The 14,918-nt window shown below is 32.9% G+C and overlaps 5 protein-coding genes and 1 pseudogene across 6 annotated transcripts; 3 read left to right on the forward strand and 3 right to left on the reverse strand.

The window, feature by feature from the left end:
- Positions 1–341: 341 nt before the first annotated feature.
- On the forward strand, positions 342–2,151 carry LOC139096142 (uncharacterized). 2 transcript variants are annotated; one of them, XM_070647805.1, is made up of 4 exons: positions 342–785; positions 1,295–1,677; positions 1,738–1,843; positions 1,907–2,151. In XM_070647805.1, the coding sequence occupies exons 1-3, from the start codon at positions 758–760 to the stop codon at positions 1,825–1,827; spliced, it is 501 nt and encodes a 166-aa protein (XP_070503906.1). In that variant the 5' UTR covers positions 342–757; the 3' UTR covers positions 1,828–1,843; positions 1,907–2,151. The 2 variants fall into 2 exon arrangements, with proteins under 2 accessions (XP_070503906.1, XP_070503898.1); XM_070647797.1 differs by having other exon boundaries at positions 1,738–1,929.
- Positions 2,152–2,705: 554 nt separating this feature from the next.
- Positions 2,706–3,711, reverse strand: LOC139098047 (globin CTT-X-like; annotated as a pseudogene).
- Positions 3,712–4,520: 809 nt separating this feature from the next.
- LOC139096575 (globin CTT-X-like) lies at positions 4,521–5,324 on the reverse strand. Its single transcript, XM_070648315.1, has 3 exons — positions 5,187–5,324; positions 4,861–5,003; positions 4,521–4,810 (listed from the first exon to the last, which is right to left on the reverse strand). Exons 1-3 carry the CDS (start codon positions 5,271–5,273, stop codon positions 4,552–4,554), a joined length of 489 nt encoding a protein of 162 aa, XP_070504416.1. The 5' UTR covers positions 5,274–5,324; the 3' UTR covers positions 4,521–4,551.
- Positions 5,325–6,595: 1,271 nt separating this feature from the next.
- Positions 6,596–7,560, reverse strand: LOC139096929 (globin CTT-VI-like). The gene is made up of 3 exons (XM_070648687.1): positions 7,429–7,560; positions 7,070–7,212; positions 6,596–6,870 (listed from the first exon to the last, which is right to left on the reverse strand). Exons 1-3 carry the CDS (start codon positions 7,558–7,560, stop codon positions 6,597–6,599), a joined length of 549 nt encoding a protein of 182 aa, XP_070504788.1. The 3' UTR covers position 6,596.
- Positions 7,561–8,772: 1,212 nt separating this feature from the next.
- On the forward strand, positions 8,773–12,820 carry LOC139096177 (chitinase-3-like protein 2). The gene is made up of 7 exons (XM_070647855.1): positions 8,773–8,997; positions 9,120–9,148; positions 9,423–9,975; positions 10,173–10,619; positions 10,685–11,674; positions 11,890–12,020; positions 12,629–12,820. Exons 1-5 carry the CDS (start codon positions 8,925–8,927, stop codon positions 10,972–10,974), a joined length of 1,392 nt encoding a protein of 463 aa, XP_070503956.1. The 5' UTR covers positions 8,773–8,924; the 3' UTR covers positions 10,975–11,674; positions 11,890–12,020; positions 12,629–12,820.
- A 639-nt stretch (positions 12,821–13,459) lies between these two features.
- Positions 13,460–14,204, forward strand: LOC139096291 (uncharacterized). The gene is made up of 3 exons (XM_070647993.1): positions 13,460–13,801; positions 13,866–13,996; positions 14,061–14,204. The coding sequence occupies exons 1-3, from the start codon at positions 13,506–13,508 to the stop codon at positions 14,120–14,122; spliced, it is 489 nt and encodes a 162-aa protein (XP_070504094.1). The 5' UTR covers positions 13,460–13,505; the 3' UTR covers positions 14,123–14,204.
- The last annotated feature ends 714 nt before the right edge of the window (positions 14,205–14,918 follow it).

Below are 14,918 nucleotides of genomic sequence, written 5' to 3' on the forward strand. Positions count from 1 at the left end.
ATAAACTTTTTTTTATTATCTTTTTTGATAAATTTCGATAAAAAATTGTCAGTCACACGGAATCTGATCGCAAACTAATCCTATAGGGAATGTAATGTTTTGTAATAATGATGTAAGCCAAAAAGCTCAAAAAGCTTTAAAAAGCTCCCAAAAGATGACACTTTTGACTGTCAAATTTTGTTCCTCACTCACATGCTTTTTTTGTTTATTTTATCGCAAAACGATTAAGATAAAAAATATTTTTAATCTTGCTACAATTTGCTGTCGCTGATTGCACACAGTTGTAGTTGAAATACACGAAAAATCGGGAGCTAAATTAGTATTCCTTGGTTGACGGTTGACAGAGAAAGTGCTGACATTTTAAGATTTAATTTATTGATTTTTTAAGAATTTTTAACATTTTATAAAATTTAAATTTAATAAAAAAAAATTAAAAAAATTCAAAATTTTGACAAAATTTGAAGAAAATTTAAAAAAATTGACAAAAATTGCAAAAAACAAATCTAATTTTTTTGACAAAAAAAAGTGAAAAAAATTCAATAAAAAAATGAAATTTAATCAAAGACAATAAAAAAAGAGTGAAAAAGCTGTCAACAACAATTTGCTCACTTACCGGTTAGATAAGGAATTTGGAGGTCGTATGTTACATACTGCTGAACATTGACTTAGTTTTTGCAACAAAACAGAAAAACAATCAAAAACCTTAAGTTAAAATTGACCTAGGACTGAAAAAACTCCGGATACAAGTTTTTAAATAATGGCTGTTACACCAAAAGTATTGATTTGTAAGTGGAAATGGAACTAAAAAAAATTTTGAATTTTTTTAAAAGAATTTCACAATTTATTGAAATTTAAAAAAAAATATAAATTTGAATTTTTTGAATTTTTAAAATTAAAAAATTTGAATTTTAAAATTTAAAAATTGGAATTATCAAATTTAAAAAAAATTGGAATTTTCAAGTTTAAAAAAATTGAAATTTTCAAATTTTTTAAATTAAAATTTTCAAAGATAGAAAAATTGAAATTTTGAAATTTAAAAAATGAATTGAATTTAAAAAATAAATTTTAATTTTTTTGTACTTTAAAATTTGAAATTTATGTTTTTTTAAAATTTGAAATTTTTGTTTTTAAAAAATTTGAATTTTTTTTTTAAATTTTTTAAATTTTTACATTTAAAACTGAAATTTTTCTAATTTTTTTCATCATATTTGAATTTAATTTTGATCAATTTTAATAATTTCCCTTCAATTTCAATCAATCCCACACCCCTAACCCCCTCTCCCCCACCCCCCAGTTGGCCCCGAAAACTCCGGAAAGACAACCCTTCTCTATCAATTCAAATATTCCGAATTCATCCAAACAATCCCAACATTCAGCTGCAATTGTGAGACAATCTTCTTCAACAACCTCCCCATGACATTCTGGGATGTCGGCAGTTCCGCTCCCGTACAACAATTCTTCAATTCATATCTCAAAGACAAAAATGCTCTCGTATTTGTCATCGATGCAAGCGACAAAGAACGTATTGGAAATGCACGATGGCTGTTGTCGCAGGTTATGGACGATGTGCAGTCAATGCCGTTGATTATTGTTGGAAATAAAATTGATGAAGTGGATGTGATGGATAAGAATGAGATTATTGAGAAATTGGGACTTAATCAGAAGGATGAATGGGAGGTATGGACATAAATTTGACTATTTTATGGCTTAATATGATGAAAATTGTTGTTTTTTTAGTATCGAATTGTGATGACGTCAGCAACAACAAATGAAGGAATCGATGAAGCTCTCAAATGCATTTACATGTGCTTATATTCCAGACGTTAGTTCTGTAATCTTATCAGTAAATAATTCACTTTTTTTTGTGCAAAACAAAACAATATTTTATACTTTTAATAAATTTAAGGTGGCTTTTGTCATGTTTTTGGATGCTTTTTCTATCAATTCGGCCCTCCTGATCCTCCTGATATACTCTGATCCCCATCTAACCCCAGAATACGCCGGTACAGAAGCCGGATTGCTCTGAAATTCTGAATTTGCCATGATCTCCAAAATTCGACCGTTAGGATGACTTATCCAACACCTGGGACGCATTCATACAGTGGAACCTGGTAGGGCGGGTGGGGTAGGTGGTCAACTCTATCCCTCTCATCCCCTCACATACTTTTCTGGCCTTATAGATCAATTGTGACCCTTACATGGCTCATGACCTTCCCATAACTCACATAACACCCCCTAACTACCATCGAAACCCACTTCTACCCCCTATATCCCAATACCAAGTCCAATACTTCCTCTATCAATTAATCACTTACATCATCTAAATACACGCCGATCTCGTGACTCATAAAACATCAAACGAAAGTCAAGTCATCTTAGTTCCTATAAATAATTATTTAAAAAAATTATCCGGCAAACATCAACAATCGATTACTCATTTTTCATTCTTAATCTTATTTTATGGTGTCACTTACGTCTTATGCTGTATGTAAATTGATCATTTTGGAATAAATAAAAATTTTTAGTGTCTGCGGCGCTTTAGGAGATGAAATTTGAGTAGGAATGGAGATTTTGGTTGATTTTTAAAAAGGCTTGTTGTCGACTTGAATGACATATGGACTCAAAATGCAGAATTAAGCTACAGTTTAAGCCACAATTACCCCAAATCATAAAACTTTCAAAACCTCACAAAATACCCCCTAAAATTTCTTTATTAATTCACTTGTTCAATGCATCCAAAACATTAAATGTAATATGATATAAAATATCCATAAAGTCACTCCATGCCTTCTTGCCTTCATCATCTAATTTACAAGCACCGGCAATGATCTCCAACATGACGTCACGCATTTGAATAAAATGTTCCTTTGTTATGCCTTTTTTGCCATGATAATCTGCGTTGTCCTAGACTGCTGTGACTAGAACGTCGCGTTGATGTTCTGTGCCAAGGGAGTCGATGGCTGCGGCGAAGAATTCCCTGGAAAAATTTATTACAGTTTGAATTAAGTTGACTTAGAGGCTACCCAGAGGAGCTCAGAGACCCTTTTAGAGGACATAGCAACACCCTACTTCCTCTTTAGATACTAGATCGGGGCCAGCTGCCGTCATCAGCAATTGCATAGCAGAATTCAGGTAAACTTACATGATTCGACCACAATGATGACGAATTTGTGGTGTGTCCTTGAGTTCTTCGAGTGTCATGTTTCTAAATGCTGGATATCTCTTCTTATGTTCTGGATATCGCTTCAGAAAGGTGTAGAAAATGGCTTGACCTGATTCGATGGGCTAGAAATGATATGTTAGTACTGTTATAGATTGGCTGTAAATTGATGATGAATTTTCTTAAGATTGATAATTTTGGAAGGCACACGGCTTAAGGAGTCAAAAAATGGTCATAGGGTTCGTGTGACTCTAATCTTAGGTTTAATCGATAATATCGAGATTCAGGTTGTAGTCACGCCGGTCTGGGTTCGGATTTCAACACCATGGACCTTCCGGGTTTCTGATAGCCTTTCAAAGCTTAACTGCATTGAGTTCTAATTGATTCTAAAGAAGCTATAAGCATCAACTTACATGCTCGTTCAAAATCTTCCAATTATCCTTGATAATTTTGATTTGACGATCTGTCAACACCCTTAAAGGTGGAGTTCTGATTACATTAACTCTAGTTTGAGTGTTTCTCCATAAATATCTTGGAAATTTTGGATACATTTTGTACTTTTGGTATTTTTTGACTCAACTATTCAACAATCTTTAAAATTTATTCAAATTCATCACCATCCTGACCAGCTCTCACAAAATTCTCACATCAAATGAAACATTTTGCTAAAATATCATCAAAAAAGTGCCAAACACATCAAAAATATTGCATGAAAATGTCAACGCTTAATGACTGACATTAAAATGATGATTATCGTGTTAAATTAAATTACAGAAATATAAAAGAGTCAGGTTTCAGTCTTATAGATCAAATTGGGAAGATAAACGGAATTAATTGAATAAAAATAATGAAAATTGGAACTTAAAGGATGTGAAAAGACAGTAAAGTTCTGGAAGAAATGTTCAGTTATTCACGCGATTGGTGATTTAAAGGTGAATTTTGGGTGATGAGAGGAATTTATTGGGATATTGAAGGAATTGAAGGTTAGTAGGGGATGTCAATATGATTAAATGAACTTGAGACATCAAAGTGCATTGTCAGAGGCTGTTTTGACGATTTTTTGCCAAATTGGACTGCAAAAATTGAGAATTGTTACAATTTAATGGTTGGGTAACTGAAAAACAAGCAAGAATGGCCGAAATCAGCCATCACGTAGCCATCATGACACCATTACGTATTAGAACCCCCAAGGCACACGTTTTAGCTATTGTAGACACTCATATCAAGAATAGCGTGGCTCCAACTTCAGATATTCCATTTGTACGTCTTGTGCTTCTAGTAATGCTTAGAAAAGGAAGGGAATCAATCCAAAAAATCAACAATTTCAACATAAATCTCAATAATCCTTTATTAATATTCATAAATTTCTACTATTAATAATTCACAATAATTTACTTCCTCAATTCATCCAAAACATTGAATGTAATGTGATACATCGTATCCATCAAGTCATTCCAAGCTTCTTGACCTTCATCATCCAAACTGCAAGCTCCTGTGACGACTTCAACCAAAATGTCTCGAATTTGATTAAAATGCTCTTTTTCGATTCCTTTTTTGCCATGAAAATCAGCATTGTCAGCGATGGCATCGTAGATGATACTTTTGCAGTTCTCAGTACCGAGCGCATCAATTACGGTTCCAAATACAGTCCTGGAATTGGAAAATGTCTGAAATGTCTGAACAAATTTTGAAAAACTTACATGATTTTCATGCAATGCCGTTTGATTTGAGCAGTGTCCTTCAAATTTTCGAGTGAAATATTCCTGAATGCTGCATAACGTTGCTTATGTTCTGGGTGACGCAGCAAAAATGTGTAAAATATTGCTTGCCCAGATTCTTCAGGCTTTAATGAAATTTTAGAGTAAATTGTGAGTTTTTGTACCAAATTCAAACTTAGAAAGGCTCAAGTCGGTGAAGATCTTCTATAGAAATGTAGCATCGAGTCCACATCGACTTCTAATAATAATTCAGACCCGCCAAAAGTCTGAACTTGCATTTGAAACCAAAAATATGGTCAATTACTCACATTCTCACTTAACGCCTGCCAATTGCACTTGATGAGCTCAATTTGACGATTTGTCAAACATTTCAGCGCTGGTGTCACAACACTCATATTAAAAACAGCCTATTAAGGTAGATTCGATTCAAATCTCAAAAAATCCACAAAAACTCAAATGAACAACTTATTGTACCAAAATTTGACTGACAACTGAGCATTTCCACCTTAAAACTACTTTCTTTTAAGGATTTTTTCCACGAAAATGACAATGAAAGACGTTTAAATAGAGGAAGTGGGCAGAGCATTGAACGGTTAATAACAAACTTTGAGGTAAACAAATTATATTTATGTAAATAAAGAATAAATTAATTGTACATTTTTGGTGTCAATTTCTTCTTTTTCAGATCAATTTAGTTAGATAACGGAAGCAATCGGAAGTAATAAAAAGGAAAACTTAAAGGAATTTTGACTGATTAGAAAGACTTTAGACTGAATTGAGTGAATTATTGATGACCTAGATTGGTGTTTAAGGGGTTATTGGGACTTTTCCGGGCAGCACATGCAGTCAGTAAGGTCCCAATCATATCAAGATTTGTGCGTTGCAGTCACACACTCTGGGTGGGTCATGTAAGTCGGATGGGTTCGAACCTGAGGCGGAATTCAAGGGCGTCCTAGAGCATATCCTCGAATTGATGTCCTAGGTTGACTTAAAAATCGACCTCTCGGTTGTTCCGATTCCAAAAATACCTTAACTTGCTTAAAATAGAATGAATTTATAGTTTTTTTGACATAAAATATCCCATCCATCAATAATCGACTGATCAATTGTTTGTTATAGTCAGAAAAACCAATAATATGTTGGAATTCCATAATTGTAATTTATGACGTTCATTTATGTCATTTGGTTAGTGACTCATCAGTTGAAAGTTGGCTTTATGGATATAATCGAGATCATTGAATTGGTCTTGATTAATTAGAAATGCTGGAGATGTTTTGGAGTGTCAAATCTGGACTTTAAAGCAGAATTGAGTGGATTCTGGGATTTGGACAATAATTGCACACCAAAGTCTGACTCCAGTGGACTCCAATTGAAGTCGGGATCTAAAATGGAACTCTGCCAATAAGCTTAAATGTGATACTTTGTAGAAAAGTCAACATTTACTGTCCAAACTATTTAAAATCACTGACAGCGCCTGAAAGGCTTTATTTATTACTTAATATTCATATTTTCACAATTTTTACAATTTTTGTACGCAAAATTTTCAATTTATGAGAATTAAATTAATTTTAAAAATCCAAAAATATTATAAAATTGCAAGATTTCACAATTCTGCCTTCAACCTGCTGCTAATTATTGAATATAACTCCAAAAATCCAAAAATTTTCCACTTTTTCATCAAAAATTCCCCAAAATTCTTTCCAAAAAATTCCAATTTTTCACTTCTTTGCAGGCACTTTTTTAGCCTCATCAAGCACATTGAATATAATGTGATACAAAACGTCCATTAAGTCACTCCAAGCTTGCTTTCCTTCATCATCTAGTCTACAAACAGTCGTTAATATTTGAATAATCACACCACGAAGCTCCATAAAATTCCTTTTTGATATTCCTCGACGTCTGTGATATTTTCCAGTTTCTGTGACAAGACTGACGATGGCTGGAATGCCATTTTCTGTTCCTAAGGCGTTGATTGCTGTTGCAAATACGTCCCTGGTTGGGGAAAATTGGGAAAGAATTAGAAATTTTGGTTATTTATGCTGAATAGCACAAATTGTTGATTGTTCAAAATCCGTGCCGAAGGTCGACTCTGACTTGATGGCTGAGTCAAATCAGCCTGGTCAGCAGGATTTTGGATAAATTAACCAACTTGTGCTATTCAGAATTAAGCATAATTTGAAAGAGATTTTACATAATTTTACTAGCATGACTCCGAAATCCAGGAGTTCCTTTCAGCATAACTAGTGGTGTATTTCGGAATGCTTGAAATTTGACTTGATTATTTGGATATTGTTCCAGATATGTGTATAAGATGATCTCTCCCGAGTCTCCTGGCTGAAGTTTATGTAAAAAATGGATTATTTGGAGTTATTTGGATATTAGGTGATGTAGAAAATGGGAATTATTGACCCCTTCCACCTAAGGGGCTTCATTTTCAATTCTAAGAAACGCTCAATTTACTTGATTTTAAGATGGAGTTGAGGGGAGTTTGAAGTGGAGTTAACAACTTGTTATGGAGTTCTTGGTCATTAAGATTTATCAATGTCTTACCTTTGAGTACGGAATAGCCCATGTTCTCTTGATAATTTCAATTTGACGTTCTGTTAATGGTTTTAAAGGTGGGGTTATGGGCTCTTTGTCACCTGATATGATTTGTTGCACATTTGTTACTACGTTACCCATTTTTAAGGTTTAAATTAGCTATTTAAATAACCAAATTTTATTTGGTTTGAAACTTCTTTAATTTTTGTTTAATATTTCAATTTTTTAAACAATTTCTTTTAAAATCCTTTAAAATTTTAATTTTTAATGAAAATCTTTTCAATTTTTTAAATTTTTTAAAATAATTAATTATTTTAAATTTAAATCACTTTTTAACTTCAGTTTATCAATTTTTTATTTTTAAATTTTTTCAAACTTTTTAAAAATTTTAATTTTTTTTTAAATTTTCAATTTCCAAAAAATTATCATTTTCGTCAAATTATCCACTTATATAGTCATTCATTAATTCAAATATATTCCTCAAAACACATCCGAAATCTCCAAATGTCAAACAGTAAATGAAAAACCTTCGAAATTTTTCCTTCATTTTCTATGTAAATTTAATTAATTTTATCAATGAACAATCAATGGTGCATCAAAAAAACGGAAGAATTTTCTTTTCCTTAATTAGTTTTTCTTTTTATAGACGGAAATAGTAAAAGAAAAATCGAAAAAAAAAATCTATTTTTATTGCTTCTGTTTTTGTTGAAGAAAATTGAAAAAAAAATTGAAAAAATTGACAAATTGAAAAAATTAAAAATTTTTAAAAAAATTAAAAAAACAAAAAAAAAAAAAAAAATTTGTAAACAGCTCAATAAAATCCACGAAAATTTTTCAAATGGCGAATTTGTTGACACAGGAATTTCTAGTGATTTTTTATATCTTATCAGGCACAACAAATCGGTCAAAATCAAGCAAAATATTGCACCGTTCTTTTCTTCTTTCTTCTGATGAAATAAGCAAGCCTATAAATGAGACACAATGCATGTCGTAAACATTTAATTGTACTGATTCATGTGTTCATTTGTAGATTCTTTATCAATATAAGCAAAAATACTGTTTTGTTCGATTTTATTCTGTTACAAATTTTCGATAAAGTCGAACGTGTTTGCAGTTTTGTTAAAAATTATTAAATTTAGAAAATAAATAAAAAAAGTGAAATTTAGAATTTTTTAAAATTAAAATAAAAAGTTTGGGTTTAAATTTGATTGAAAAACTAAAAAACTTATTTTTCAAAAAGTTTTGAATTTGAAAAAAAAAAAAAAATTTAAAAAATCAAAAAAAACTAATTTAAAGATTTTAAAAATTTTAAAATATTCAAATTAAAAAATTTAACAATTAAAAAAAAATTCAAAAAATCGTGAAAATCTTAAAACTTAAAAAAAAATTAAAAAATATTTTAAAAAATTTTAAAAACTTAAAAAAGCAATTTTAAAAAAATTTAAAGAGGTTTAAAAAAATTGAAAAAACTTCAAATTTACTTAATTTAGTGCCAAGAAAAAGTCATGAATTCCCTAAAATATTTACTAATTTTTGCGACTTTTATGTTAACGACTATGAAGACCGCCGGTGCAGATAGTAAGTGACAATAATCACAAAATTCAGTTTCAGTAGCTTCAACATTGATTGTTAAATGCCAATTATGTTTCCAATTAGTCAGTTCAACTTCAAATAATGTGAATTTTTCTTTGATATTTTAGAAAAACTTGTTTGCTTTTGGAACCCGATGGTAAGTGTGACTTGCTTGATTTCAAAAAAATTAAATTTTAAATTTAAAAAAAAAAATGAATTTCAATTTTTTAAAAAAATTAAATTTTAAGTTTTTATAAAAAAAATTTAATTTTTTTAAAAAAAAAAATTAAAAATTAAAAAAATTGAAAAATGTAAAAAAATTGAAAATTTAAAAAAAAAAAAATTAAAAAGTTAAAATTAAAAATATAAAAAATTTAAGTTTTAAAGTTTTTAAAAAATCCTAAATTTTATACAATAATTCCCAATTCCAGGCATCAAACAGAAACGGCCTCGGAATATTCACAGTCAAGAACATCGACCCCCACCTCTGCACTCACATCGTCTACGGATATTTCAGTGCTGATTCCGATGGAACAATCTACCAACCCCAATTCGGCAATGTCGATGAATTTTACATCTACAACTTTGTGTATCATCGAAAAATAAATCCAAACCTTCAAATAATAGCCTCAATTGGAGGTCCCGACTTTCCATCAAACATCTTCGAGCAGCTTTCATCCAACGACACCAAACGTGTTGCATTTGCTGACAAAGTTTTCCAATTTGTGAAAGATTTCAGCTTCGATGGAGTCGACTTGTATTGGCCGTACCCAAAAGCAACTGATAAGACTAATTTTGTTAAGCTTTTAGCAGAAGTCAGCAAGCTTTTGAAAGCTTATAATAAAAGTTTGACAATCTCTGTGGCACCAAATGGACAGAATCCATTAAACATGTACGAATTGAGTGCTATTGACAAGTTGGTTGACTCTGTTTATTTGGATATATCGAGGCTGTATGATATTGATGGGATGTATAGCTATGCAGGTAGGATTGACTTATTAGGGGTGTATATAAGGGTTAGGGGCCATCTGGCTATGTCCAGAGTTTGTAGGATTCTAATGTGGAGCGGTCCGGACTCCAAAAAGGTGTCTCATGTGGAGTCCAGGACTCCCAAAGTCCAGCCAACTCTAACACCGTCCTGGAACATATTCTAGCATATTCTAACCCCAATCCATTTTCAGTCCCACACGCCCCACTCCGACCATTGTCATACAAACCAACTCTTGCCGTCGAATCAATCATATCCAGTTGGATATCCTCAGCATTTCCACTAGACAAGATCATCCCAGGAATACCAACTTATGGACGTTCATATACACTAAGAAATGCCTACAATTATGGTGTTGGAGCTACAGTCACCAATAATGGACATCGTGGTGATTACGGAGCTGAAAATATCAGGAAGACATCAATTCTGCCTTATAATGAAATTTGCTATAATTTAGAGCACAATTCAAATTGGAGGAGACTTTATCATGCTGATTCACGTTCACCTTATGCTGTTTATGATGTTAATCAGTGGATTAGCTTTGATGATGTCCAATCAGTACTTGATAAAGTCAATTTTGCGATAACTGTAAAGAACCTTGGCGGTATTGCATTTTATGACCTCGATATGGATGATTTTGGTAAATTGTGACTGTAAATGTCAATTGGATCAATAAATTATTTCCTGTTTTTGTTGTTCTTACAGCTAACAACTGCGGATATGGACATTTTCCATTGATTAATGCCGCACGACGTGAATTATTCAATAAAACTGAAACTGGAACGGAACCGACACCTAATTTTACAACACCAAATGTTGAATTTTCATGTCGTGGACGGGCTGATGGAAATTATCAGAATGTGATGAATTGCAGGACCTTCTATATGTGTGCCAATGGATATAAATACTTGATGAACTGCCCTGGAAGTCTTTATTATCATGAGGATGTTGATCAGTGCTTGTATAGGCCGAATAATAGCTGTGTAGTTGCTTAAGAAGGGTGCCAAGGGGTGGACACTTTTGTGGACTATATTGGATTATTGGATATTAGTATTTAAGTGTGACTATACCAAAAAGTAATAAAATTTATGGATGAGCTTAATAAAGGCTGTTTTATTGACGTTGACCCCCACAGAGACCCCCTTCCTCATCACCCAATATCTTTGCAGTCAACTCAACCATTATTTACCCACTTCTGTCTTAAACTCTCCAAAAATTATCAGCAATTACCCCCAAAACCATGATAAGATAGCACAGCCAACAAAACGTCACAAAACTATCAGTTTATCAGCAATTCTCATCCAGTTAATCCTCAATTCCGATAAAACCTCCTCAATAAAACTCCAAAGCACATCAACTTACATCTCATTCAGTGTCAAAAATTGAAGGAATCAACAACATGAATAAATCAGTCGCAGTAGCAAGCCTAGCAATTTTCTTGGTGATCTTAATTGCATTGCCAACACCATCAGTCGCTTTCTGGCGTCCATGTAACTCAACATTGAGACCACCAGATCGTGTTGAGTCACCAGACTGCTCAACAGTCACAAATACCTGCTTGGTACAACGTGGCGGTGTTATGAGAGCTAGTGTCTTCATCTCATCACCTGGTTCACATGATGAATTGATGGTTGAGAGTTTTGTATGGATTTTCGGTGTTCGTGTGAGATTGCCGGCAGTTCCACCACATGACAAGTGAGTTTTGGGGGTATAGGTGGTAATATAGGGACGTACGGCATTGCAGGGAGTTGTAGATGGATGTAGAAAGGTTCAATGGCTTTTATGAATGAGAATTGATCAACTGTAGATTGCAATTAAAGGAAATTTGACATATCTTTCCAATTTAACCGCAATTTCAGTTCTAACCTCAAAAAATCTAACCTCAAAACATTTTTTTCTGAATTTTCCAGTGGATGCAACAGCTTGTTCGTCAACAATGTTCAACAATTCTGTCCAACAACCCCAAATGTTCAATATGAATGGAGAGTTGAGCAAGAAGTACCAACCATCACACCTGCATTCCAAAACTCAGTTGTACAATGTAAGTATTGAGACTGTTGTTATATAAAGGAACTGAGCATGTCTCCTATTGATTCTGTGGTCAAGAGTTGATTGGTTCAGTTTGGGAAGGTATGCGGCGTTGAAATGACAATAAATCGGATGTCAGGCTAGAGTAACACTGGCTGTGAGTCAGATTCAATGAAATTTGGTCTCAGGTCAGACTAAGACAAACCTAATCGCTCTTCTATGCCTTGCTCAACCCAAAATTGGCCTCTAAATGAGATACCTCCAAACTGACCCTCTGTCAACTCCGAACCTGCCCATTTTTGATAAACATTCAACTCCCTTACGTAACAACTGTCAATTCCAAAGTTGACATGCTATATATATCCTCAGAGATAGCATAAATGCACACCTGCATGTAAATATTTTCAAAAATAATCTAATCAGTAAAGTTTAATTGATTTAATAAATTTAAATTTGATAAGACAAGAATATTAATTACCGATTAATTTTAAAAGTCGGTAAAACACACAAAAATTGAGTGCTTCCTTTGCGATAAGATACCGAAAATATTTGTGGTCGACGATAAAAATTTCTAGTGATTAGGAGCAATTTATTTACAATTTTTATTTTTTGTCATTACAGTCCAACTTTGGGATCGTGGATCCCTTGAAGGATGCCTCGAAGTCACAGCAACAGTTGTGTAAATACTGAATATACATGGACCATGGCTATGTCAAAAGTTTACGAGAGATTAAAAATACATTTTGGTTAAGTACAGCAATAAAGATTCTGGACAGAAAAATAATAAAAAAAAAGTTAAAAATTCAAATAAAATTGAGTATTTTTTGTTGATTTGATTAATTTTGAATCAATGGACTGAAGAGGTAAGGGGATTAAGGTATAAGTTGAAGTTTGAACCCCTATCCACCGTCAGGTCAATTTGAAGCCTCATTTGGCATCAATTTACCTAGTTACTTACTTCGTTGTCCATACAAAGCAATTGTGATCCATGGTCCTTCCATATATGTCACCTAAAGTTGACTTCTATCCACTGCCTACCACTTGCCAATTCCCAATATCAACTGCAACATTATCTCCATCGTTGGCCCTCTTTCCAAGAGTTCTTAGATTGCATTTCTCATTATAACAGATATCAAGTCGGAACAATTCTTATGTCGTGTGTCATTTACGATTTGTTGACAATCAAAAATCACCTCTGATACCTAGGAGATGCGCAATTCCTACAGCTGCCATAGCTTAGCTAAGAGGGTATTTAGGGAGGGACTCATAGGTCAATCCTCCAAAAAATAATAATAATTTATTAATAGAGCATTTAAGTAAGTAAGCTTAACTATTTATCCAATTCTGCATTAAATTCATCAAAATTATCAACAATTACCACTAAAAATAAACAATACAATCTGATAGGCAAATCCTCAATTTCGATAAACCTCCTTAATAAAACACCAAAGCACTTCAATTCACCTCTCATTCAGTGTCACAATTTCAAGGACAAAAAATGAACAAATCAGCCACAATTGCAAGCCTAGCAATTTTCTTGGTGATCTTAATTGCATTGCCAACACCATCGGTTGCATTCTGGCGTGCATGTAACTCAACGTTGAGAGCACCAGATCGTGTTGAGTCTCCAGACTGCTCGACAGTCACCAATACATGCTTGGTACATCGTGGTGAAATTATGAGAGCTAGTGTCTTCATATCGTCCACAGATACACATGAAGAGTTGATGGTTGAGAGTTTTGTGTGGATTTTTGGAATTCGTGTGAGATTGCCATCAGTTCCACCACATGATAAGTGAGTGTAGGAATATTATGGATAAGAATTGGTAAACTGAAGATGAATTTCCTAATTTTTCCAGTGGATGCAACAGCTTGTTCGTCAACAATGTTCAACAATTCTGTCCAACACAACCAAATGTTCAATATGAGTGGAGAGTTGAGCAAGAAGTGCCAGCCATTACACCTACATTCCAAAACTCAATTGTACAATGTAAGTATTGAGACTATTTGATATGAAAAGGTACTGATAATGTCCTGAAATTACTTCATTACAGTCCAACTTTGGGATCGCGGTTCCCTTGAAGGTTGCGCTGAAATTACAGCAACAGTTATATAAAAATCATAATGTACGGACTCATGGCTACGTCAATAAAGATTCTAGACAAAAAAAAAATAAAAAATTGTTCAACTAAAACTGATTTATTTTTGTAAATTTAATTAATCTCAAGTCAGGGGTGTATTGGAAGGGGGAGAGGTGTTGGGGTCAAAACTACTCTGTAGTTTAACAATATTAATCAATTTGATAAATAAATCAAATTAATCTTTTCTGAAGGAAGAAATGGGCTGAAAATTCGACTTCAGGCCAGTTTGCAGTCTCATTTGGCATTAAGACAAACTGTCGATGACGCATTTGTAGCATTCACGATTATCAAATGAACAGCACATCTGTTGCTCCAGCATTGGAAACAATCATAAACTATTCAAAAACTTTCAAGAAAAAATCAAACGTGAACAAGCAATTAAGTCTTTTATTAAACCAGTTATCTCAGCATCTTCACACATTTCGCATGTCTGTCTTCTTTGATGTGTTTGTGTCACTCTTTTTCGGTATTTTACAGCATTTGCTCAGTTTCATTGTGTCATGTGAGGTGTTTTGGATAACATTGATCACTTTCTCTAAATATTTACGAATTTTACGGTCGGAAAATCAAGAAAGTTAAGAAATTTTTACAAATTCTGTTTCTGGGTGTGAAGATTGTCATGGAATTTACAAGGAATGTAATAACAGCAAGCTTTAAAAGAATTCTGAAACGCAATATTAAAGATGGAACTTCTGGAAAAACCAATGGTAAATTATGCAAATTTTTTAAATTTTTTACCGGACACATTGGATTGGTTAAGAGGTTTGAAGT

Source organism: Chironomus tepperi, unplaced genomic scaffold (assembly GCF_022539635.2).
Source record: "Chironomus tepperi strain 1889 unplaced genomic scaffold, CSIRO-AGI_Ctep_v1 contig_34, whole genome shotgun sequence".
In the NCBI taxonomy this organism is placed as follows: domain Eukaryota; kingdom Metazoa; phylum Arthropoda; class Insecta; order Diptera; family Chironomidae; genus Chironomus; species Chironomus tepperi.

What these genes read in the sequence shown, in the direction of transcription:
- LOC139096142 (XM_070647805.1), top strand. Translation starts at nt 758, where the DNA reads ATGGCTGTTACACCAAAAGTATTGATTT. An exon ending in TACACCAAAAGTATTGATTT is followed by an intron (nt 786 to 1,294) that starts GTAAGTGGAAAT and finishes CCCACCCCCCAG; the next exon opens with TTGGCCCCGAAAACTCCGGA. An exon ending in ATCAGAAGGATGAATGGGAG is followed by an intron (nt 1,678 to 1,737) that starts GTATGGACATAA and finishes TTGTTTTTTTAG; the next exon opens with TATCGAATTGTGATGACGTC.
- LOC139096575 (XM_070648315.1), bottom strand. Translation starts at nt 5,273, where the DNA reads ATGAGTGTTGTGACACCAGCGCTGAAATGTTTGACAAATCGTCAAATT. An exon ending in GGCAGGCGTTAAGTGAGAAT is followed by an intron (nt 5,004 to 5,186) that starts GTGAGTAATTGA and finishes ATTTCATTAAAG; the next exon opens with CCTGAAGAATCTGGGCAAGC. An exon ending in CGGCATTGCATGAAAATCAT is followed by an intron (nt 4,811 to 4,860) that starts GTAAGTTTTTCA and finishes TTCCAATTCCAG; the next exon opens with GACTGTATTTGGAACCGTAA.
- LOC139096929 (XM_070648687.1), bottom strand. Translation starts at nt 7,560, where the DNA reads ATGGGTAACGTAGTAACAAATGTGCAACAAATCATATCAGGTGACAAA. An exon ending in GGGCTATTCCGTACTCAAAG is followed by an intron (nt 7,213 to 7,428) that starts GTAAGACATTGA and finishes CATAAACTTCAG; the next exon opens with CCAGGAGACTCGGGAGAGAT. An exon ending in AGTCATGCTAGTAAAATTAT is followed by an intron (nt 6,871 to 7,069) that starts GTAAAATCTCTT and finishes TTCCCCAACCAG; the next exon opens with GGACGTATTTGCAACAGCAA.
- LOC139096177 (XM_070647855.1), top strand. Translation starts at nt 8,925, where the DNA reads ATGAATTCCCTAAAATATTTACTAATTTTTGCGACTTTTATGTTAACG. An exon ending in TGGGATGTATAGCTATGCAG is followed by an intron (nt 9,976 to 10,172) that starts GTAGGATTGACT and finishes ATCCATTTTCAG; the next exon opens with TCCCACACGCCCCACTCCGA. An exon ending in CCTCGATATGGATGATTTTG is followed by an intron (nt 10,620 to 10,684) that starts GTAAATTGTGAC and finishes TTGTTCTTACAG; the next exon opens with CTAACAACTGCGGATATGGA.
- LOC139096291 (XM_070647993.1), top strand. Translation starts at nt 13,506, where the DNA reads ATGAACAAATCAGCCACAATTGCAAGCCTAGCAATTTTCTTGGTGATC. An exon ending in TCAGTTCCACCACATGATAA is followed by an intron (nt 13,802 to 13,865) that starts GTGAGTGTAGGA and finishes TAATTTTTCCAG; the next exon opens with TGGATGCAACAGCTTGTTCG. An exon ending in CCAAAACTCAATTGTACAAT is followed by an intron (nt 13,997 to 14,060) that starts GTAAGTATTGAG and finishes ACTTCATTACAG; the next exon opens with TCCAACTTTGGGATCGCGGT.